At 42.7% G+C, this 25888-nt stretch overlaps 1 protein-coding gene across 2 annotated transcripts in view; it reads right to left on the reverse strand.

Annotated features, from left to right (window-relative positions):
* NPSR1 (neuropeptide S receptor 1) overlaps window positions 1-25888 on the reverse strand; it is a 914796-nt gene that overhangs the window by 371153 nt on the left and 517755 nt on the right. Inside the window, exons 4-5 of one of the 2 annotated variants that reach the window (XM_077267601.1) lie at window positions 20382-20495; window positions 14351-14444 (exon numbers count right to left, since the gene is read on the reverse strand). In XM_077267601.1, coding sequence (XP_077123716.1) covers window positions 14351-14444; window positions 20382-20495 — 208 coding nt within the window. The remainder of the gene's footprint in view (window positions 1-14350; window positions 14445-20381; window positions 20496-25888) is intronic. The other variant, XM_077267602.1, reaches the window with a different exon arrangement.

Consider the following 25888-nt stretch of genomic DNA (forward strand, 5'->3'; position numbering starts at 1 on the left):
CAAACCGCTGGCACGAGAACAGCAAGGCTTAGCCCGAGCACAAATCCCACAGGACTGCAAAAAGGAACGCACATCCCGCGACAAGGAAGGCCACCAAAAGGACCTAGCCACCAAATCTCTGGTACCAAAAATCCCAGGATGTCCTGACAACACCGAAGAATGAACCTCGGAAATAACTCTGCTGGTCCATCTATCTGGGACAAACAGTCTCTCTGGTGGTCTATCTGCCTGAAATTTCTGCAGCACTCGTCGCAAATCTGGGGAAATGGCAGACAAAATCACTCCCTCTCTGAGGATACCAGCCAGCTCTGAAACTCCCGGAGAGTCAGGCACAAAACTCCGAGAAAGAGCATCAGCCTTCACGTTCTTCGAACCAGGCAGGTACGAGATCACAAAATCGAAACGGGAGAAAAACAACGACCAACGAGCCTGTCTAGGATTCAGCCGCTTGGCAGACTCGAGATAAATCAGATTTTTGTGATCAGTTAAGACCACTACACGATGCTTAGCTCCCTCAAGCCAATGTCGCCACTCCTCAAATGCCCACTTCATAGCCAACAACTCCCGATTACCAACATCATAATTACGCTCGGCAGGCGAAAACTTTCTTGAAAAGAAAGCACAAGGCTTCATCACAGAGCAATCAGAGCTTCTCTGCGACAAAACAGCCCCTGCTCCAATCTCAGAAGCATCAACCTCGACCTGAAAAGGAAGAGAGACATCAGGCTGACACAAAACTGGAGCCACAGAAAACCGGCGCTTCAGCTCCCGAAAGGCTTCCACGGCCGCAGGAGACCAATTAGTCACATCAGAACCCTTCTTGGTCAAATCCGTCAAGGGTTTAACCACACCAGAAAAATTAGCAATGAAGCGACGGTAAAAATTAGCAAAACTCAAGAACTTCTGAAGACTCTTAACAGATGTAGGCTGAGTCCAGTCATGAATAGCCTGGACCTTGACTGGGTCCATCTCAATAGTAGAAGGAGAAAAACTAAAACCCAAATAGGAAACCTTCTGTACTCCGAAGAGACATTTTGAGCCCTTCACAAATAAGGCATTAGCACGCAGGACCTGAAATACCATCCTGACCTGCTTCACATGGGACTCCCAGTCCTCAGAAAAGACCAAAATGTCATCCAGATACACAATCATAAATTTATCCAGATATTCTCGGAAGATGTCATGCATGAAGGACTGGAACACAGAAGGAGCATTAGAGAGTCCAAAAGGCATCACCAAGTACTCAAAATGGCCTTCGGGCGTATTAAATGCTGTTTTCCATTCATCCCCCTGCTTAATGCGCACAAGGTTATACGCACCACGAAGATCTATCTTGGTGAACCAACTGGACCCCTTAATCCGAGCAAACAGATCAGACAACAATGGCAAAGGATACTGAAATTTGACCATGATTTTATTTAGAAGACGATAATCTATACAAGGTCTCAGAGAACCATCCTTCTTGGCCACAAAAAAGAATCCTGCACCAAGAGGGGAGGAGGACGGGCGAATATGTCCCTTCTCTAAAGACTCCTTTATATAGCTCCACATTGCGGCATGTTCTGGTACAGACAAATTAAAAAGTCGTCCCTTAGGGAACTTACTACCAGGAATCAAATTTATAGCACAATCACAATCCCTGTGAGGAGGCAGGGCACCGGATCTGGGCTCATCAAATACATCCTGGTAGTCCGACAAAAACTCAGGGACCTCAGAAGGAGTGGAAGAAGCAATTGATACCAAAGGAGCATCGCCATGAATCCCCTGGCAACCCCAACTTGACACAGACATAGCTTTCCAATCCAGAACTGGATTATGGGCCTGCAGCCATGGCAGACCCAACACGGCAACATCATGCAAATAATGCAGCACAAGAAAGCGAATCACTTCCTGATGTACAGGAGTCATGCACATGGTCACTTGAGTCCAATATTGAGGCTTATTCTCAGCCAATGGTGTGGCATCAATTCCCCTCAGTGGAATAGGGAATTCCAAAGGCTCCAGGACAAAACCACAGCGCCTGGCAAACGACAAATCCATCAGATTCAGGGCAGCACCTGAATCCACAAAAGCCATAACCGAGTAGGATGACAAAGAACAAATTAAAGTAACAGACAAAATGAATTTAGGCTGTATAGTACCAATGGTGACAGGTTTAGCGATCTTTTTAACGCGCTTAGAGCATGCTGAGATAACATGAGTTGAATCACCACAGTAAAAGCACAACCCATGTTGACGTCTATGATTTTGCCGCTCAATTCTGGTCAGAACTCGGTCACATTGCATAGACTCAGGTCTCTGTTCAGAAAACACCGCCAGATGGTGCGCAGATTTGCGCTCCCGCAAACGCCGATCAATCTGAATGGCCAAAGCCATTGAGTCATTCAGACTTGCAGGCGTGGGGAACCCCACCATAACATTCTTAATGGCTTCAGAAAGACCTTCTCTGAAATTTGCAGCCAGGGCACACTCATTCCATTGAGTAAGCACCGACCATTTCCGAAATTTTTGACAATACACCTCAGCTTCATCCTGGCCCTGAGAAAGAGCCAGCAAGGCCTTTTCTGCCTGGTTCTCAAGATTAGGTTCCTCATAAAGCAGTCCAAGCGCCAGAAAAAACGCATCCACATTCAGCAATGCAGGATCTTCTGGCACCAGAGAGAAGGCCCAATCTTGAGGGTCGCCACGTAACAAGGAGATAACAGTTTTAACTTGCTGAGCGGAATCACCAGAGGAACGAGGTCTCAAAGATAGAAATAATTTACAATTATTCTTAAAATTCAGAAACCTAGATCTATCTCCAGAAAACAACTCAGGAATAGGTATTTTTGGCTCTGACATAGGGCTATGAACAACAAAATCCTGAATGCTTTGCACCCTTGCAGCAAGATGATCCACACTAGAAGTCAGACTCTGAACATCCATGTCTGCAGCTGAACACAAAACCACCCAGAGATTAAGGGGATGAGAGAAGCTGGACAGACTGCAGCAAAGATAGAGACAAAAAAAAAATAAAAATTGTACTCAGGGCTTCTCTTATCCCACTTCTGCGATGCATTAAACACTTTTTTTTGGCCTTCTGTACTGTTATGATCCTAGTGGCTGAGGATCACAAAACGGACTAGCTAAGTTTATGAACATAGACACGAGCTCTAGGGAGGTGGTAACTGGTCTGACTGCAAACCTGATCCTAACCAACACACTAAAGGAAGTCGGTGAACGTGCCTAAAATCCTGGACGTCTCGACGCAGCCTGAGAAACTATCTACTCCTGGAGGGAAAGTAAGACCTCACTTGCCTCAAGAGAAATCACCCCAAAGATATAGGAAGCCCCCAACAAATAATAACGGTGAGGTAAGGGGAAAACACAAACGTAGAAATGAAAACAGATTAAGCAAATGAGGCCCGCTAATACTAGATAGCAGAAGACAGATAGGGAACTGTGCGGTCAGTAAAAAACCCTATGCAAAATATCCACGCTGAGAATACAAGAACCCCCACACCAACTAACGGTGTGAGGGGAGAAACTCAGCCCCCTAGAGCTACCAGCAAGCAAGGAAATCACATATTAGCAAGCTGGACAAAAATAAACCAAGAAACATATGACCACTGATGGTCAAAAAATGAACCAAGCAAAACTTAGCTTCTCTTGAAGAGACTGATAACGAAGGACTGCAGGAGAGCTCCAAAATAGCACTGAAGACATTGACAGCAGGCAACAACTGAGAGTCCAGGTGAACTAAATAGGAAACCAGCTAAGAGATAACGAGACAGCTGATCCTGCCTCAGACCTGCAGAATGACACAAAGAACCACCAGAGGGAGCCCAAAGACAGCACTCACACAGTACCAGTTGTGACCACAAGAGGGAGCCCAAAAACAGAGTTCACAACAGGTATCGCCCCTGTCCATGTTGACTGGTCCACGCATCGGTGGTGAGGTGGACCTTGCTACTGACGGCGTTCAGTAGTGCGTGTTTTATGTGTCCCTCCACATGCTTGTGCAGGGCAGGGACGGCTTGCCTGCTGAAATAAAAGTGGCTGGGCACATTGTACTGTGGGACTGCCAATGACATCAAGTCACGGAAGCTGTCAGTCTCCACCAGCCTGAATGACAGCATTTCCAGTGACAGAAGTTTGGCAATGCCTGCAGTCAGAGCCTGTGCTCATGGGTGGTTTGCTGAGAAAGGCCGCCTTTTCTCCCATGCCTGTACTACCGATGGCTGTAGGCTGGCCTGGGAGTGTGAGGATAACTGGGAACGTTGTGCTGCGGGTGGAATTACAGTGGGTCTCTGGACAACAGTGCCAGAGGTTCTTCCACGGCGATCCTGGGAGGAAGCCGAACCAGCTGCGTGTGAGCTGGAGGAAGAGGCAACACGAGCTGAAGAGGTGGTAGCTGCCGCTGTTGGTTGGCCTAGCTCTTCAGTGCGTTTCTGTAACTCCGCCGCGTGCCTGGTCCACACATGTTTCCACATGTTGGAGGTATTGAGGTTGCTGACATTTCTCCCTCTTTTGACTTTGTGATGACACACCTTGCATTTGACATAGCAAATGTCATCTGCAACTGTGTCAAAAAAGGACCAGGCACTGCAAGTCTTGGGAGCGCCCTTTTTGGCTGTTGGAAGAGACACGCTCCTAACGGGTGCCAAAGTGGAGGCTACAGGATCCGCAGTCTTCCCCCTCCCTCTCCCTCTTTGGCCCGTTCGGGGGATCTCTTCCTCAGAGCTGCTCCCACCACCTTCCTGTCCCTCACGCCACGATGGGTCAAGGACCTCATCATCTACACTACCCTCTGCCATCAACTGCTCCTCCTGGGTAGTCTCAGCAGCAGAGCACGCACCAGAAAGTGGCACCTGAGTGTCATCAGCGTATGCGTTCTGCGGTGTGGTGACCGAAGGCACTGGCCCACCCGCCTCTTCAGACTCAGAGAGAAAAAGCTGTTGGGCATCACTGCACCCTGCCTCTTCTTCCATTTCTCCAATGCTGCTTGGCTGGCCCCCTGTTTCCAAGCCAAGAGATTCAGAGAACAGAAGTAGAGACGGCTCCTGTCCTGGGCTCTCTGTCTGCCTGGGCAATTTGGCAGGTGGTAAAGAGACAGATGGGTGCTCTCCAGTGCTCTGTGTCTGAGAGGATGTGGCACTAATTGAAGTCGATGCGTTAGCTGCCATCCATCCGACAACGGCTTCAATTTGTTCTTCACGCAGCAGCGGTGTACGGCGCTCTCCGACAAAGCTGCGCATGAAGGACTGTTCCCTGGTGAAACTGGGTGCTGATGAGTCACCAGTGCCCGCAGCAGGCACAGAATCCCCACGTCCTCTCCCTGCTCCGCGCCCACGACCACGAGCCTTACTCCCTGCCTTCTTCATCTTGGTTGACTGATAAAGATAAGCAGAAAAGTACTAACGGCTTTGTATGCTTATTCCTGAACAGCTCCTAACAGGTATAAGAAACAATAATTTTCTAAAGTGTGGACTAGACTTTAATATCAGCTAATGTGGCCTACACAACTGTAAAGTGGTGTGTTTGGTGAACTTTATTATTTATTTATTTTTTGGGGGCTGAACTGACAACAGGGCGAGCTGCAGTCACACGGAGACCGTGCAGACAGCCGTAAACGGCGCTGCAAGGCCCCAAAAACCTCCTCTATGTTATCCTATGTAGTGTTTTTCCACAATTTAGCTGGATACGAGTGGAAAGACACTAATAGGATTTTTTTGAAAAAATGTGCAGCAGCCTGCACTACTTAGAAAAAAGGAAATTGGATTTCACGGTATGACGCAGTGATTTACCCTGAGCTGGATACAACCGGCTATGGCTGCACACAGACTACAGGGCGAGCTGCAGTCACACGGAGACCGTGCAGACAGCCGTAAACGGCACTGCAAGGCCCCAAAAACCTCCTCTACGTTATCCTATGTACTGTTTTTCCACAATTTAGCTGGATACGAGTGGAAAGACACTAATAGGATTTTTTTGAAAAAATGTGCAGCAGCCTGCACTACTTAGAAAAAAGGAAATTGAATTTCACGGTATGACGCAGTGATTTACCCTGAGCTGGCTACAACCGGCTATGGCTGCACACAGACTACAGGGCGAGCTGCAGTCACACGGAGACCGTGCAGACAGCCGTAAACGGCGCTGCAAGGCCCCAAAAACCTCCTCTACGTTATCCTATGTAGTGTTTTTCCACAATTTAGCTGGATACGAGTGGAAAGACACTAATAGGATTTTTTTGAAAAAATGTGCAGCAGCCTGCACTACTTAGAAAAAAGGAAATTGGATTTCACGGTATGACGCAGTGATTTACCCTGAGCTGGATACAACCGGCTATGGCTGCACACAGACTACAGGGCGAGCTGCAGTCACACAGAGACCGTGCAGACAGCCGTAAACGGCACTGCAAGGCCCCGAAATCCTCCTCTACGTTATCCTATGTAGTGTTTTTCCACAATTTAGCTGGATACGAGTGGAAAGACACTAATAGGATTTTTTTGAAAAAATGTGCAGCAGCCTGCACTACTTAGAAAAAAGGAAATTGGATTTCACGGTATGACGCAGTGATTTACCCTGAGCTGGATAGAACCGGCTATGGCTGCACACAGACTACAGGGCGAGCTGCAGTCACACGGAGACCGTGCAGACAGCCGTAAACGGCACTGCAAGGCCCCAAAAACCTCCTCTACGTTATCCTATGTACTGTTTTTCCACAATTTAGCTGGATACGAGTGGAAAGACACTAATAGGATTTTTTTGAAAAAATGTGCAGCAGCCTGCACTACTTAGAAAAAAGGAAATTGAATTTCACGGTATGACGCAGTGATTTACCCTGAGCTGGATACAACCGGCTATGGCTGCACACAGACTACAGGGCGAGCTGCAGTCACACGGAGACCGTGCAGACAGCCGTAAACGGCGCTGCAAGGCCCCAAAAACCTCCTCTACGTTATCCTATGTTGTGTTTTTCCACAATTTAGCTGGATACGGGTGGAAAGACACTAATAGGAATTTTTTGAAAAAATGTGCAGCAGCCTGCACTACTTAGAAAAAAGGAAATTGGATTTCACGGTATGACGCAGTGATTTACCCTGAGCTGGATACAACCGGCTATGGCTGCACACAGACTACAGGGCGAGCTGCAGTCACACGGAGACCGTGCAGACAGCCGTAAACGGCGCTGCAAGGCCCCAAAAACCTCCTTTACGTTATCCTATGTTGTGTTTTTCCACAATTTAGCTGGATACGGGTGGAAAGACACTAATAGGAATTTTTTGAAAAAATGTGCAGCAGCCTGCACTACTTAGAAAAAAGGAAATTGGATTTCACGGTAAGACGCAGTGATTTACCCTGAGCTGGATACAACCGGCTATGGCTGCACACAGACTACAGGGCGAGCTGCAGTCACACGGAGACCGTGCAGACAGCCGTAAACGGCGCTGCAAGGCCCCAAAAACCTCCTCTACGTTATCCTATTTAGTGTTTTTCCACAATTTAGCTGGATACGGGTGGAAAGACACTAATAGGAATTTTTTGAAAAAATGTGCAGCAGCCTGCACTACTTAGAAAAAAGGAAATTGGATTTCACGGTATGACGCAGTGATTTACCCTGAGCTGGATACAACCGGCTATGGCTGCACACAGACTACAGGGCGAGCTGCAGTCACACGGAGACCGTGCAGACAGCCGTAAACGGCACTGCAAGGCCCCAAAAACCTCCTCTACGTTATCCTATGTACTGTTTTTCCACAATTTAGCTGGATACGAGTGGAAAGACACTAATAGGATTTTTTTGAAAAAATGTGCAGCAGCCTGCACTACTTAGAAAAAAGGAAATTGAATTTCACGGTATGACGCAGTGATTTACCCTGAGCTGGATACAACCGGCTATGGCTGCACACAGACTACAGGGCGAGCTGCAGTCACACGGAGACCGTGCAGACAGCCGTAAACGGCGCTGCAAGGCCCCAAAAACCTCTTCTACGTTATCCTATGTTGTGTTTTTCCACAATTTAGCTGGATACGGGTGGAAAGACACTAATAGGAATTTTTTGAAAAAATGTGCAGCAGCCTGCACTACTTAGAAAAAAGGAAATTGGATTTCACGGTATGACGCAGTGATTTACCCTGAGCTGGATACAACCGGCTATGGCTGCACACAGACTACAGGGCGAGCTGCAGTCACACGGAGACCGTGCAGACAGCCGTAAACGGCGCTGCAAGGCCCCAAAAACCTCCTTTACGTTATCCTATGTTGTGTTTTTCCACAATTTAGCTGGATACGGGTGGAAAGACACTAATAGGAATTTTTTGAAAAAATGTGCAGCAGCCTGCACTACTTAGAAAAAAGGAAATTGGATTTCACGGTAAGACGCAGTGATTTACCCTGAGCTGGATACAACCGACTATGGCTGCACACACACTACAGGGCGAGCTGCAGTCACACGGAGACCGTGCAGACAGCCGTAAACGGCACTGCAAGGCCCCAAAAACCTCCTCTACGTTATCCTATTTAGTGTTTTTCCACAATTTAGCTGGATACGGGTGGAAAGACACTAATAGGAATTTTTTTAAAAAATGTGCAGCAGCCTGCACTACTTAGAAAAAAGGAAATTGGATTTCACGGTATGACGCAGTGATTTACCCTGAGCTGGATACAACCGGCTATGGCTGCACACAGACTACAGGGCGAGCTGCAGTCACACGGAGACCGTGCAGACAGCCGTAAACGGCACTGCAAGGCCCCAAAAACCTCCTCTACGTTATCCTATGTACTGTTTTTCCACAATTTAGCTGGATACGAGTGGAAAGACACTAATAGGATTTTTTTGAAAAAATGTGCAGCAGCCTGCACTACTTAGAAAAAAGGAAATTGAATTTCACGGTATGACGCAGTGATTTACCCTGAGCTGGATACAACCGGCTATGGCTGCACACAGACTACAGGGCGAGCTGCAGTCACACGGAGACCGTGCAGACAGCCGTAGACGGCGCTGCAAGGCCCCAAAAACCTCCTCTACGTTATCCTATGTTGTGTTTTTCCACAATTTAGCTGGATACGGGTGGAAAGACACTAATAGGAATTTTTTGAAAAAATGTGCAGCAGCCTGCACTACTTAGAAAAAAGGAAATTGGATTTCACGGTATGACGCAGTGATTTACCCTGAGCTGGATACAACCGGCTATGGCTGCACACAGACTACAGGGCGAGCTGCAGTCACACGGAGACCGTGCAGACAGCCGTAAACGGCGCTGCAAGGCCCCCAAAACCTCCTTTACGTTATCCTATGTTGTGTTTTTCCACAATTTAGCTGGATACGGGTGGAAAGACACTAATAGGAATTTTTTGAAAAAATGTGCAGCAGCCTGCACTACTTAGAAAAAAGGAAATTGGATTTCACGGTAAGACGCAGTGATTTACCCTGAGCTGGATACAACCGGCTATGGCTGCACACAGACTACAGGGCAAGCTGCAGTCACACGGAGACCGTGCAGACAGCCGTAAATGGCGCTGCAAGGCCCAAAAACACTCCTCTACATTATCCTATCTAGTGTTTTTCCACAATTTAGCTGGATACGGGTGGAAAGACACTAATAGGAATTATTAGAAAAAATGTGCAGCAGCCTGCACTACTTGAAAAAAAAAAATAGAACAGTATGAGGCAGTGAACCACCCTCCCTGAACTGAATACAACCAGCTATGGCCTATGGCTGCACACAGACTAGAGAGTGGGCTGCACACACATACACACACAGAGACCTTGCAGATCGCTGTGAAAACAGCGCTGCAAGGCAAAAGCAAGGTGATTAGTAGGTGAACACAGCGGTTGCTAAATTAGCCTTGGAAAAGAACAATAAAGCAAATCGTTATCTCAACTGGCCCTCAGTTAGCAAACAGCGTCCTGTCACTAACTGAATTCACAGCAGAGTGAGCGCAAAATGGCGCCAGCGACTTTTAAACTGCAGCATGACATCATTTCAGCAGCCAATCACAGCCTTGCCAGTAGTTTCATGCCCACCATGCTGAACAGGATGTGCCCACACTCAGAATCATTCCTCATTGGCTGAATTCATGCAGTTTGAATCCTGGGAACTTCCGATTCCGGTATCCGATACGCGGCAAGTATCGGATCTCGGTATCGGAATTCCGATACCACAAGTATCGGCTGATACCCGATACTTGCGGTATCGGAATGCTTAACACTAGTTACCATCTTTTCAGTTAGCCATTAAAAGGTATCAACCACTGAGGACCCTCAAATCTAAATATTTTTCTATCTGCTGGCTAACATGGTGCAAAGATATATATCTTTCCTGTATCATTTTTAGGATTAGAAATTTAGATTTATTATTTAGCAAACATGCAATTTATTTTTTTATGAAATTATGTTCAGAAGCATCAAATTTAATTGGACACAAATTTTCAAGAGGATCCTTGGGCAGAAATTCATGGACGATCCCCACATTCCTGCTTAAAATTTAGGTTTGTCATTAATTAGTGCAATTTCTTGGCTTTTACATTGGAAATTCAGTAAAAATGAGAAGCCATTATTTACAGTGCCTTGTGAAAGTATTTGGCTCCCTGGAACTTTTCAACCTTTTCCCACATATCATGCTTCAAAATATAAAGATACCAAATGTAAATTTTTAGTAAAGAATCAGCAAGTGTAACACAATTGTGAAGTTGAACAAAATTTATTGGTTATTTAAAATTTTGGTGGAAATTCAAAAACTGAAAACTGGGACGTGCAATGTGATTTGGCCCCTTTACTTTCAGTGCAGCAAACTCGCCCCAGAAGTTCATTGTGGATCTCTGAATGATCCAATGTTGTCCTAAATGCCTAATGATGATAAATATAATCCACCTGTGTGTAATCAAGTCTCCATATAAATGCACCTGCTCTGTGATAGTCTCAGAGTTCATATATCCATAAAAAGTGTCATTTAAAGTCTGCAACAAGCCATCTGGGAGACACACCAAACATGTGGAAGAAGGTGCTCTGGTCAGATTAAACAAAAATCGAACGTTTTGGCAACAATGCCAAATGATATGTTTGGCGTAAAGGCAAAACAGCTCATCACCCTGAACACACCATCTCCACTATCAAACATTGGTGGTGGCAGCATGATGGTTTTAGCCTGCTTTTCTTCAGCAGGGACAGAGAAGATGGTTAAAATTGATGGGAAGATGGATGGAGCCAAATACAGGATCATTCTTGAAGAAAACTTGTTGGAGTCTGCAAAAGACCTGAGACTGGGACGGAGATTTGTCTTCCAACAAGACAATGATCCCAAACATAAAGCAAGATCTACAATGGAATTGTTCACAAATAAATGTATTCAGGTGTTAGAATGGCCAAGTCAAAGTTCAGACCTCAATCCAATCAAGAGTCTGTGGAAAGAGCTGAAAACTGCTGTTCACAAACGATCTCCATCAAACCTCACTGAGCTCAAGCTGTTTGCCAAGGAAGAATGGGCAAGAATTTCAGTCTCTTGATGTACAAACTGATAAGAGACATACCCCAAGTGACTTGCAGCTGTAGTCACCGAATAATATTGCACGCCCCACTTTTCAGTTTTTGAATTTCCACAAAAATTTTAAATAACCAATAAATTTCGTTCAATTTCACAATTGTATTCCACTTGTTGCTGATTCTTCATCAAAAATTTACATTTGGTATCTTTATGTTTGAAGCATGATATGTGGGAAAAGGTTGAAAAACTCCAGGGAGCCGAATACTTTCGCAAGGCACTGTATGTAGCTAATTTTTTTTTCACAGTAGTGCCAAATGTCTGCATTGAAATTTTCCTTTGCATGTGAATGACGCTCCCGAAACAAAAGATTGTGTAAAAATCATTCAAAAGAAAAAAAATGATAAGCAGAGTAAACAATAAAGGGAATTATGGTATGAAAGGAAAGCGGAAGAACAATTTCAAGAATATTATCTTAATGATTGCATTGTATGGATTATTAGCAAAAGTTACACTTTTTCTATTTGCAAACAGCAATCAAACAAAAACAATTTATATACCTCAATTCAGCTGATATAACAAGTGTTTTTTCCAAATTCTACAAAAAAATGCAACTTTTAATGACTACTGCTGTCTCTCAATTATTCATGATGAGATTCTTTAGTACTTATAGAGTATGCTTTAGCTGTTATGACCTCCTGCAAACATGATGCATAGTGAGGCACTAGCTCCTAGTGATTTTGTTCCTAAATAATATATCTATTTTAATTACTGTATGATCACTAGCATCATTTGCAGCACATCAACATAACCTTTAGATATTTTTAGGCACTAGCTCCTGGCACCATTACAGAGAAATTTCAGGCCATGATTCATGGACAAAGACTTCAAGTATACTTATATTCTTGGATTTGCATTCTGCAATGCTCCAGATACTGTCTGTTTCCTTCAATGATTTTCTATGGGGTTGGAGATTGCCACTCCAGAGTCTTCCTGGACTACTTCTAAAACCAAGACAAGGTTACTTTGAGGTATGCTTGGGATCATGGTCCTTTTGGAAGTCCAATGACACCTAAACTTCAGATTCTTCACAGAAGGCAAAATGTCTTTTGACAGGATTTTCTGATATCTGATTAAATCCAGTGCTAGGGCAAGTAAAATAGCCTAAGAGCAACACTGAGACACCACCACTTTAGGCAGGATGTTCCTTGCAGCATATGCTTCATTTTTTCTTTTCTAGATATAACGCCAAACCATAGGCCAGAAAAGTTCCAGTTTTGTCTCATAACTCAGCCGAATCCTAAAAAATATGTGCCTTTTTGGTCCTTTCTCATTGGTTTATTGCAAGTTGAAACTTTGTACATTTTTCTAGTAAGCCTAATTTGCAATGGGGGTTGAATACTTTTGATTCCAACTGCATATGCTGTAATCTTAGCTCTCTGACAGTTTCTATCTACAAAAAGAGCAGATAATTGATTCCATTACTTTGACTAAGGAAAATGTATAACCAAAATACAATAAATGTCTGGACATCCGTTTTTGCTTTAAGGGCTTTAATAAGATCATTAGTAAGATTTTAAGATATTGTACTTTTGTACTGTATTTGTTTCCATAGTAACTTTATAAATGAAAATTACACTCAATTATTCTTACGGTTAAGAAACTACTATTTCAAGGTATAATAATTTCAAAATAGTTTTAGTAAAACTTAGAAGAGCAGCAATGATTTTGCAGCAATCCCTAAACTTATACCTATTATGAAATGTAGAATCTTTAACCCCTTCCAGAAGGGTGTTTTTCTGTTTTTGCACTATCATTCTTTTCCTCCCATTCTTCCAAAAGTTATAACTTTTTTATTGTTCCATCCACACAGCAATATGATAGCTTGTTTTTTGTGTGGAATGAGTTGTATTTTGAATGACACCATTATATGATCTACTTGAAATCAGGAAAAAAAATTGCAGCAAAAGTACAGCAAAATAGTGGACAAAGAGCTATTCTTCAATTGATTTTTTTTATTTAACATGTTCAATATACGATAAAACTAACCTCACAATATAATTCTCCCAGCCGGTATGATTACGGAGAACTTTTTTTTTTGTTGTTTTTTCATTTAAATAGTGAACAAAATTTTGGAAATTGGTAAAAATAAAATTCTTTTTTGTTGCCATTTTTCGTAATGTTTTCAATTGATGAGGTTGTTTGATGGCTTAACTTTTGGCCCTGAGCTGATGTTTTTATTGATACCATTTTGAGGTAGATATGATGTTTTGATTGTCTCTTATTGCCTTTTTTTTGTAATGTTGAGGCTGCTGAAAGAACATAATACTTGGGTTTTGATTTTTCTTCTTGTTTTGCCATTTACCAATCAGCTTATTTTATTTTAGATTTTGGTAGCTTAGACATTTACAAACATAGCATTACCAAATATGTGTATTTTTATTTCTTTAATTTTTAATGGGAGAAAAAGTGATTTCCACTTTTTTTTCCATATTTTTTCCATATTTTTAAAAACGTTTTTTTTTTCCACTTTCTATTGTATTTGTTAGACCCCTTTGGGACTTGTTTTGTCTCTTATTTGATTCACAGCTTTGGCTTTAAAGAGTTGGAGAAAGACGGAGATAGAGAGAACAAGCAGGCAGGAATGTGCACTTAAATGTTTGGTCACATGAACTGTGCACTGAGCGCCTGTACTTAGTTTGATAAGTTATGTGCTGAAAGACGCCCTTCACTAAAAAAATTATATTTGCACACTAAATAAAATTCCTTTATGAAAAAATATATGAGCATCTTATGTATTTAATTTATGTATTAGTACTTAAAATAATACAAATCAAAAACAGTAGTCATAAATAAAATAATCATAAAAAAATCAGTTACTATGTACCTCCTTGAAGGAATTTCATTGGGTGAACAATAGCATGATATCTGTCTATACTGAGAGACACCAGCACATAGGTAGATGCATACAGAAGGACGACCTTAAAGAAAGGCAAAAAAATATGAGTGCAGTTATAGCAACTTATAATAATAATAATAATAATAATACTAATAATAATTTTTATTTCTATAGCGCCAATATATTCCACAGCTCTTTACATATCAATCATTTACACTTTACTTATAAAGTATTATGGTAGATACTATACACAATATAGTTCATAAAAGATATGCTTCAAGTCTCAGAAGGAACAGTCAAACACAGAAATCGGAATCATACTACAGCACAATAGTTTGCACTTTCTTAGATTATTTAGGACCATACTTCCACTTGCTGAAATATTGTCACATTTTGGAAGTTTTTTAGGCTAAGTTCAAGGGTTGCAAAACAATTTTGTTTCAGATTTGGTCATAAATCTATGACACATCTGCAGTGAATCCTTAACTAAATCCACATGTATTAGTAGTGTACTTCGTTGAAGTTTTGGATGCAGATTTCACCCTTCTCAATGACAAAGCATTGAATTGTGTGAAATTTACAAGGAAAATCCACATAAGACTGAGCATGTGTACTGCAAATTTGAAAATCTGCAGCATGCTCTTGTAAAGGTCGCTTGGGTCAAAAGGAAGCACTGCAACCCCAGGCACCAGTGAAATAGATTACTCTGGGTGTGTGGCTGTTAGGGCTCATACTCACTTGCGAGAAATATGTCCGAGTCTCGCATGGTAACACTCAGCTCTGCCGCTGGCACTTGGGAGCGGAGCGTGCAGCTCCATGTATTGCTATGCGGCCGCACGCTCCGCTCTGGAGTGCTGGCGGCAGAGCCGGGTTTTAAGATGTAAGACTCGGCCGTATTTCTCACAAGTGAGTATGAGCCTTTACTGTTTTACTCTGGCATCCCTCTGGTCAAATACTGTATTATAGCATGGAAACCTCCCAGTTTAAGTGTCCCACAAGGAAGATTTCAGTGAACTTCGCTAAAATAGGACATTCTTTACTATTGTAACTGGTATAATATATACAGTAGGTAGCATGTGTAAAGCTTGATTTCCACTTCATCTTCTCTTTTACACCGAGGCATAGTCATGTTAGTTACTTGCAGTGGCATAAAGCTTGCAAAGTATTTTTGCATAAACATGAACACTCCATCTACATATGTTCTTTCTAGCTGTTTGTACCCCACTTCTGCAGTAGTACCTGTGTCCAGATCTGGACAGCCTATATTTGTTTCTATGCCTTCAGGAAAAGATGATACATTGCCTCCTCAGCCCTACTGCTTTACCAGCTGCTTTGGGCCCACAACTCAGTTCTATTTCTGTGTTCAGGCTGTACTCACTACAGCTGGCTCCTTTCTATCAAGTTACCTTCTCAGTGTCCAGGATTTTCTGTCAGTATCTACAGTAGGTGTATATGTTACTTCCTTCTTCAATACAGTGTAAGCAAGTTACTAGAATGCAATAGCGCAGTTAATTAGAAGGCAGTGGTAATCAACCAACGCTATTTATTTGACTAACACAGAAAGTATATATATATATATATATATATATATATATATATATATATATATATATATATATATATATATATATATATATATATATATATACACAGTACAGACCAAAAGTTTGGACACACCTTCTCATTTACAAACTTTTCTGTATTTTCATGACTATGAAAATTGTACATTCACACTGAAGGCATCAAAACTATGAATTAACACATGTGGAATTATATACTTAACAAAAAAGTGTGAAACAACTGAAATTATGTCTTATATTCTAGGTCATTCAAAGTAGCCACCTTTTGCTTTGATGACTGCTTTGAACACTCTTGGCATTCTCTTGATGAGCTTCAAGAGGTAGTCACCGGAAATGGTCTTTCAACATCCTTGAAGGAGTTCCCAGAGATGCTTAGCACTTGTTGGCCCTTTTGCCTTCACTCTGCGGTTCAGCTCACCCAAAACCATCTCGATTGGGTTCAGGTCTGGTGACTGTGGAGGCCAGGTCATCTGGCGTAGCACCCCATCACTCTCCTTCTTGTTCAAATAGCCCTTACACAGCCTGGAGGTGTGTTTGGGCTCATTGTCCTGTTGAAAAATAAATGATGGTCCAGCTAAATGCAAACTGGATGGAATAGCATGCCGCTGCAAGATGCTGTGGTAGCCATGCTGGTTCAGTATGCCTTCAATTTTGAATAAATCCAGAAACAGTGTCACCAGCAAAGCACTTCCACACCATCACACCTCCTCCTCCATGCTTCACGGTGGGAACCAGGCATGTAGAGTACATCCGGTCACCTTTTCTGTGTCGCACAAAGACACGGTGGTTGGAACCAAAGATCTCAAATTTGGACTCATCAGACCAAAGCACAGATTTCCACTGGTCTATTGTCCATTCCTTGTGTTCTTTAGCCCAAACAAGTCTCTACTGCTTGTTGCCTGTCTTTAGCAGTGGTTTCCTAGCAGCTATTTTACCATGAAGGCCTGCTGCACAAAGTCTCCTCTTAACAGTTGTTGTAGAGATGTGTCTGCTGCTAGAACTCTGTGTGGCATTGACCTGGTCTCTAATCTGAGCTGCAGTTAACCTGCGATTTCTGAGGCTGGTGACTCGGATAAACTTATTCTCAGAAGCAGAGGTGACTCTTGCTCTTCCTTTCCTGGGGCAGTCCTCATGTGAGCCAGTTTCTTTGTAGTGCTTGATGGTTTTTGCCACTGCACTTGGGGACACCTTCAAAGTTTTCCCAATTTTTCAGACTGACTGACCTTCATTTCTTAAAGTAATGATGGCCACTCGTTTTTCTTTACTTAGCTGCTTTTTAATAAATGCAATTTTATTTTCTTAACCTAAACTACAAAAGCTCTATACTGTGAGTAACAGAAGCAAGGCCAATACAGTATATCATGAGAGTTTCAGACACAGAGGTGTAACTAAATACGATATCTATTCGATTTTATATACATTGTCCTTTTTATGTCACATTTAAACGATAGTTGACGAGTAATGCCTTTATGTTTCAGCTTAACAGGCATCACTTTAGATACTAGACCCATCACACTCTTCTCTTTAAGCAACTCTGAATGTTACATTAGCCCTTATGGGGGTCACTGATATTTCCCACTAGGCGGCAAGTGCTAGACATGCGAGTCACCTGATACACAGTCTGCTCATCACAGTCTGTCTTCGTTCCCTGAAGTATGGCTCCGGCCCAGACCATGTTCCGTACGTCTACGCTGGAAGTAACAGACCACAGGAACGGTCCTCCATTACAGCTGGATTGTCTCTCGAGCCAGGTTCGGCTCTGGTCACAGTTTTCTACTTCCTCTTAGCTCAGGTCACCGATTTTCCACCCAACTCAGGTCACAGATCTTTCTCTCAGCTCAGGTCACCAATCGTCCTCTCAGCTCAGGTCACCAATATTCCTTTTAACTCAGGATTTTAACCGGAATCTGACTGCTCTCTGACCCTTCTGTGGCGATGGTGGCTGTTAGTCCACTCTATAGCCACAAAACCTCTGGCACCACCTGCTCCCTTCTCAGTCTGGCCAGGCCTTTTATATTTAGTAACTGTGGCACAACTGTTACCTGACCCAGTGTTGTCTTCAATGTCTTCCCTGTCGGAACAGTTCTTCCACTCCAGGGTTCCTACTACTGTGATCCTTTTTGCTTTCACTTTCTTTATAGCCTTTGACTAGCAGATGGTGATGTTTACATGCAGATGCTGTAAAATGCTGAGTGTGTCTTCTGTTCACCACCCCCTTATAACAGTTACAAAGCTTGCAACCTCGGGAATCTTTCTATCACACGCAAATCCTGTATTGTGATTCACTTCTCTTCTCTCCCAGAACCATTAACAAGCTAAATGTATAGTAATCACTCCCATCTATTTCCTAAAAACTCCTACTGTCTAAAGGGCTGGCTGTTAATATGTTTGGCAAGGCATAAAAATGCTATAAGCATAGTATAAAACATCATATACAGAATTTGCAGTAAATTTATAATAATAATCTTATATTCATTATTACATTATGCATTATAATTACCATCTTATCTTTAGGGGTGTTCCTTTTTCTGCCATTCTATTATTACTTTATTATATATATATATATAATATATATATATATATATGATTTTTGTGCTGATTTTTTACTGTAAACTGCTGCTCCTTAACTTGTAACATGGTCTAATAGAAAAACGCATTAACTGAAAACTTTGATCATCATAGATCCCTTCTCTGACCTAATTTTAGTTTGGTTAAACTGCTATTACTATGTTACTTGTATGTAGTAGGATCCATTCATGCTTGGTTACTGCTCTATATATTTCTGTTCCATCTGTATGCATCAGATTATTTTAGAGAAAATAGGTTATTAGGGATCTCGATCTAGTGATCAGTGCAAATTTCAGCAATTGAAGTCACCTCATTCAGACATCATATAATTTGTAAATACTGTAAGTGATACATATTTTCAGTGGGAAAATTGGCTCCTGCACATTATAACAACAGACATTGTTTACACTGTTTCTTCCGTTTCGAGCAAGCTGCTTTGTTTCCTTATATTTATTTTGACACTCAAAGGGAAAGTAGTAATGCTTTGAAATGATGAATGCCACAAATGATGTTTTCTAGCTGAACTCCGAGATGAAAATTGATATTTTCTCATGCTTTGAAGTAAATTAATTTGACAGATGGAAAAAACTGATTCGTCAGTATGCAGCATCGCTTGTGCATGGTTCTTCTGATATGATATTCTACATTCAATCATTAATAAAAGTATATTTTTGAATGTGTACCAAGAAGGTAAAGCAATTTGTAAGGTTGTCCTTTGGTACTGACTCCACTAGTTTCAAGCATGTGCACAGCAGAGAAACCTCAAACAACAAAAATGTAAATACTAAAGAAAATAGATAAAAAAAATTAGAAGAAAATATATATTACTACTACTACTACTACTACTACTACTACTACTACTACTACTACTACTACTACTACTACTACAAATAATAATAATACAAATAACAAATGCCTATATAAGCCACAATAATCTAGCATAACAAAATATTCTGGAGATAATAATACTAACTTTTATTATATTCCTTTATTTATTTTTTGTGTTTATAAAGAAAAGTGATTTCTGCAGGTGACTTTAATAATTCTACAAAAGAATATTATTAGAATTTTTGCTCATTCTTCTTGCAAAATTGTTAAATTCAGCTACATTGGATGGTTTTCAAGCATGAACTTTCTATTTAAGGTTTTGACATATTATTTCAATGGGGTTCAAATCCAGTCTTGATATGATTTGAGTACTGAAAACACCAAAGGGGTTGGACACTACTGATGAAGCCTAGTCTAATTGAAAAACATCTCACATGGGAAATTGCTTTTCAGGTGAAGGAAGCTAATGGTCTGTTCACATGCTTTTCCACCATTAGCCATTTGAGCATTTTAGCACATCGTCAATTTATGGTAGCCCAACCTAATGAAGTTAGATAAGTTCTTGGTGCCATGGCCTGGGCTTTACCTGCACACCATTACAATTTTTTAGCATGGGGTACAATCTAGCAGAAGCATTTCTGATCTTCCGCTAACAGTTTCTGTCTTCTCCTTTCGCGACTACATTGAGCTATGCAGCAAAGAATAACATTAGCACTACCAATGCTTCTGTAGGATCTTGGTGATCACATGATTGAAGAGACTTTTCCATCACAGCAGACCCAGATCAGCTCTGTCAGTCTGGGACAGTAGGGGCCTGTTTTCTTCTGTAAGTGGGGCTCCAATGGATACAGAAGGAAAAAATATAAAAAAAATCTCCAGAGATTTTTCATTATCTATTTTGAGACAAATGATGCAAATAATATAATTATGCATAACACATCTACAAACAAATTAAAATGTAATAATTAAAAATGGTAATAATCACCAAGTTAAAAGGAAACCAAGGGTAGGTTTAAAAAATAGGTAAAAATTGGTGAACTTACTAGTTGGTTTATTGGTGGTAAATATGTTGGAAGTCCAAAGAAGACGATAACCAGATGACTGAATATATGTGCATTGAATATATTAGTATCCAGAAGGTGTTGAAGCAGGATTCCCTGTAGGTTACAATAGAAATTAATTACTAACCTGCTGAATATAGAAAAAGTGATGCATATGGTGAATATCCAGATATCTACAGATATCTACATCCTAATTTAGATGTACTCACTTATTCCAGATAGATGATATAGTGGAGAGCCAATCCGATGTCAGCTAATAAAGCTAATAAATGTATATTGTCCTTAGGGTATGAAAGCCTAATCATATGTTTCCCATAAAGGATAGTTGTAAGTCAGCTAAGTGAGGAGGCAATTGCAGTGGCCGGTTAATGCATGCACTGGTATGAATGCCGCATTAAATATAATGAATTGATCTGAGACAAGTACCCTGATGAAGAGGGATTGGTTTCCCTTGAAATGCGTTGGTTAGCTGTGTCTCTCTCGCGCACCCATCCTTGAGCCCTGTGATGTCACAATAAGCTCCGCCCCCTGTCATCCACGCTTCCGGCCGGAGCACGCGAGGTTCCAGCGTTCTCCTGCTCACTGGGGACTTCCGTACCAGCAAATCTCCGGTAACGTAACTTCTATGTTTGCACTCCCTGAAACACACCAGCGCTAGTGAGCCCAATCTGCACCGCACGCAAGCACTATTCAGTGCACTTTACTTGTCTCAAATCAATTCATTATATTTAATGCGGCATTCATACCAGTGCATGCATTAACCGGCCACTGCAATTTCCTCCTCACTTAGGCTAGGTTCACATTGCGTTAGGGCAATCCGTTAAGCGCATAGCGCTAGCGGATTGCGCTAACGCAATGAATCTATAGGGATCGCGTTTGCCGATCTCGCTAGCGCAGATCCCCGATCTGTGCTAGCGAGGAACGGACCTCGAGCGCACCTCGGACGCTGCAAGCAGTGTCCGAGGTCCGTCAGAAAATGACGGCACATCGCTAGCGCGTGCCGAAAATGGCATGCGCTAGCGATGCGCTAGAGAGCAGATTCACATTGCCGTCAATAGGTGCGCTAATGGACCCGTTGCATGGCGTTAATTGCGACAATTTCACCATGCAACGCAGTCCGTTAGCGTTAACCCATTAACGCAATGTGAAACTAGCCTAAGCGGACTCGCAACTATCCTTTATGGCGAACATATGATTAAGCTTTCATACCCTAAAGACAATATACATTTATTAGCTTTATTAGTTGACAACGGATTGGATCTCCACTAAATCATCTATCTGGAGTAAGTGAGTACATCTAAATTAGGATGTAGCCTACAGGGAATCCTGCTTCAACACACTCTGGATACTAATATATTCAATACACATATATTCAGTCATCTGGTTATCGCCTTCCTTAGACTTCTAACATATTTATCACTAGGGTTGAGCGACTTTCATTTTTTTAAGATCGAGTAGGGTTTTGGGAAACCCGATTTTGTCCAGAGTCGAGTCGAGTGCAGTCGGCCGATTATCGCTAAAAGTCGGGGATCGACCGAAACACGAAACCCAATGCAAGTCAATGGGGAAGCATAGTCGGCAGTGAGTGGAGGCCAGGAAAACACCTACAGTGCCCATTTTAATGCCAAAAACATCCATTCTTGTTTCTGAAGCTTGCCAATCTTAATTAACTGTATAATAATAGTTGGGCATAGGGAATTGGGGGAAAGTTGTGGGGGGAGTAGGGCTGGCTCAAGTTTTTCGTGGGCCCAGGAAATGCGGACTACGTCACGGCGGTGTTGCAGGGAAAGGTAAGTATTTAAACGTTGCAAGTGCTGTGATCCTGAGCAAGCAGGGGGGGGCCCACTCGTTCGCATTGGCACTGGCACAGGGCCCCTCAAAGTACGGCGGTGTGTTTGCATGGCGGGGGCGCCTCCCACCAGCAGCGACACTTTTGCGTACTCTGAGGGGCCCTGTGCCAGTGACGTCGCCAACGAGTATGCCCCCCCACCTGATGAAGGAACCTGCACTTTCATCTGCACCTTCCTCTTTGTCCTTGTGTAAGGTGGTATAACATGCGGGAAGGGGAACCTTACTTTCAGCAGGGTCAGATTCTGGCTGTGTAGAGTACAAGGGGAATGTAGTGGTCTAGGTCAATGTACCAGCAGACTCATTTAGCAGTGGCTGGGCAATGGGCAGGATGAGGAGGAAACAGATATAGGGCCAAAGAATAAAGTAGGCTAAATGCAGTTCAAAATTGGTAACAGGACTAAACAGGCGGCATTGCTTTGTTCAGTGGAGTAGCAAACCCAAGAGCAGCAGACACTGTTTCAAGGGCCTAACCACACTAGTAGGCCAAATGCAGTTTAATATCTGATAGTATAGGGCGAAAGCCAGAATGTGAAAGCTCAGCTTTGTTCAGTTGAGGACAACACCAGGGAGGGGCAGACACCTTTAGTAGGCCGGAAAAGCCTATTGCATTTTTTAAAATGGTAATTTGGAGCAGAGGGTTGAAGCTCAGCTTTATTTAGTTGAGGACAACACCAGGCAGGGGCACACAGACAGACACCTTTAGTAGGCCGGAAAAGCCTATTGCATTTTTTAAAATGGTAATTTGGAGCAGAAGGTTGAAGCTCAGCTTTATTTAGTTGAGGACAACACCAGGCAGGGGCACACAGACAGACACCTTTAGTAGGCCGGAAAAGCCTATTGCATTTTTTAAAATGGTAATTTGGAGCAGAAGGTTGAAGCTCAGCTTTATTTAGTTGAGGGCAACACCAGGGAGGGGCAGAAGCCGTTAGTAGGCCCTAACCACCATTTTTTTTTTAAAAAACCACTTAATGAGAGCCGGAAGGTTGAAGCTCAGCTTTATTTAGTTGAGGACAACACCAGGCAGGGGCACACAGACAGACACCTTTAGTAGGCCGGAAAAGCCTATTGCATTTTTTAAAATGGTAATTTGGAGCAGAAGGTTGAAGCTCAGCTTTATTTAGTTGAGGGCAACACCAGGGAGGGGCAGAAGCCGTTAGTAGGCCCTAACCACCATTTTTTTTTTTAAAAACCACTTAATGAGAGCCGGAAGGTTGAAGCTCAGCTTTATTTAGTTGAGGACAACACCAGGCAGGGGCACACAGACAGACACCTTTAGTAGGCCGGAAAAGCCTATTGCATTTTTTAAAATGGTAATTTGGAGCAGAAGGTTGAAGCTCAGCTTTATTTAGTTGAGGGCAACACCAGGGAGGGGCAGAAGCCGTTAGTAGGCCCTAACCACCATTTTTTTTTTAAAAAACCACTTAATGAGAGCCGGAAGGTTGAAGCTCAGCTTTATTTAGTTGAGGACAACACCAGGCAGGGGCACACAGACAGACACCTTTAGTAGGCCGGAAAAGCCTATTGCATTTTTTAAAATGGTAATTTGGAGCAGAAGGTTGAAGCTCAGCTTTATTTAGTTGAGGGCAACACCAGGGAGGGGCAGAAGCCGTTAGTAGGCCCTAACCACCATTTTTTTTTTTAAAAACCACTTAATGAGAGCCGGAAGGTTGAAGCTCAGCTTTACTTAGTTGAGGACAACACCAGGCAGGGGCACACAGACAGACACCTTTAGTAGGCCGGAAAAGCCTATTGCATTTTTTAAAATGGTAATTTGGAGCAGAAGGTTGAAGCTCAGCTTTATTTAGTTGAGGGCAACACCAGGCAGGGGCACACAGACAGACACCTTTAGTAGGCCGGAAAAGCCTATTGCATTTTTTAAAATGGTAATTTGGAGCAGAAGGTTGAAGCTCAGCTTTATTTAGTTGAGGACAACACCAGGCAGGGGCACACAGACAGACACCTTTAGTAGGCCGGAAAAGCCTATTGCATTTTTTAAAATGGTAATTTGGAGCAGAAGGTTGAAGCTCAGCTTTATTTAGTTGAGGGCAACACCAGGGAGGGGCAGAAGCCGTTAGTAGGCCCTAACCACCATTTTTTTTTTTAAAAACCACTTAATGAGAGCCGGAAGGTTGAAGCTCAGCTTTATTTAGTTGAGGACAACACCAGGCAGGGGCACACAGACAGACACCTTTAGTAGGCCGGAAAAGCCTATTGCATTTTTTAAAATGGTAATTTGGAGCAGAAGGTTGAAGCTCAGCTTTATTTAGTTGAGGGCAACACCAGGGAGGGGCAGAAGCCGTTAGTAGGCCCTAACCACCATTTTTTTTTTTAAAAACCACTTAATGAGAGCCGGAAGGTTGAAGCTCAGCTTTATTTAGTTGAGGACAACACCAGGCAGGGGCACACAGACAGACACCTTTAGTAGGCCGGAAAAGCCTATTGCATTTTTTAAAATGGTAATTTGGAGCAGAAGGTTGAAGCTCAGCTTTATTTAGTTGAGGGCAACACCAGGGAGGGGCAGAAGCCGTTAGTAGGCCCTAACCACCATTTTTTTTTTTTTAAACCACTTAATGAGAGCCGGAAGGTTGAAGCTCAGCTTTATTTAGTTGAGGACAACACCAGGCAGGGGCACACAGACAGACACCTTTAGTAGGCCGGAAAAGCCTATTGCATTTTTTAAAATGGTAATTTGGAGCAGAAGGTTGAAGCTCAGCTTTATTTAGTTGAGGGCAACACCAGGGAGGGGCAGAAGCCGTTAGTAGGCCCTAACCAAAGTTGAAGGCCAAATGCAGTTTAATTTCTGATACTATAGGCCGAAAGCCAGAAGGTGGAAGCTCCAATTTAGACAGTGGAGGACAATTTGAATTAGGGACTGCAGACAGACTTAGTAGGCTGTCCCCTGTGGACCATGCATCCACCACATTAACCCATTGCGCCGTAATGGACACGTAATCTTCCGTGGCCATGCCTACAGGTCCATGCGTCTGTTGTCAGGTGCACCTTTGTACTCACAGATTGCCAGAGTGCATGGACAATGCGGTCTTCTACATGCTGGTGGAGGGTTGGGATGGCTTTTCTCGCAAAAGAAGTGTCGACTGGTTAGCTTGTAGCGTGGTACAGCGTAGTCCATCATGGCCTTATTAATAGTAAATAAAATATATAACTAGGCTCTATGAACTTTTAAATAGGTTCCAGGGGTACACGGGCAGCATTGGTGTGGTCAGTGGAGGAGTATTGCAAGTAGGGGCTGCAGACAGGCTATCAAAGGCCTAAAATACCAAACAGTAGGCACTCATGGCAGTTTTACATCGGTTACATGGATACACAGGCAGGCACTCCAGGCAGCATTGTGGTCAGTGGAGGAGTATTGCAAGTAGGGGCCGCAGACAGGCTATCAAAGGCCTAAAATAACAAACAGTAGGCAGTCATGGCAGTTTTACATCGGTTACATGGATACACAGGCAGCTAGGTGGTGAGTGGAGGAGTATTTAAAGTAAGGACCGCAGACAGGCTATCAAAGGCCTAACATAACAAACAATAGGCTCATGGCAGTTTTACAGCGGTTACATGGATAGACGGGCAGGCAGCTTGGTGGTGAGTGGAGGAGTATTTAAAGTAGGGACCGCAGACAGGCTATC

The sequence above is a fragment of the Ranitomeya variabilis genome, chromosome 6 (genome assembly GCF_051348905.1).
Source record: "Ranitomeya variabilis isolate aRanVar5 chromosome 6, aRanVar5.hap1, whole genome shotgun sequence".
Taxonomy (NCBI): Eukaryota; Metazoa; Chordata; class Amphibia; order Anura; family Dendrobatidae; genus Ranitomeya; species Ranitomeya variabilis.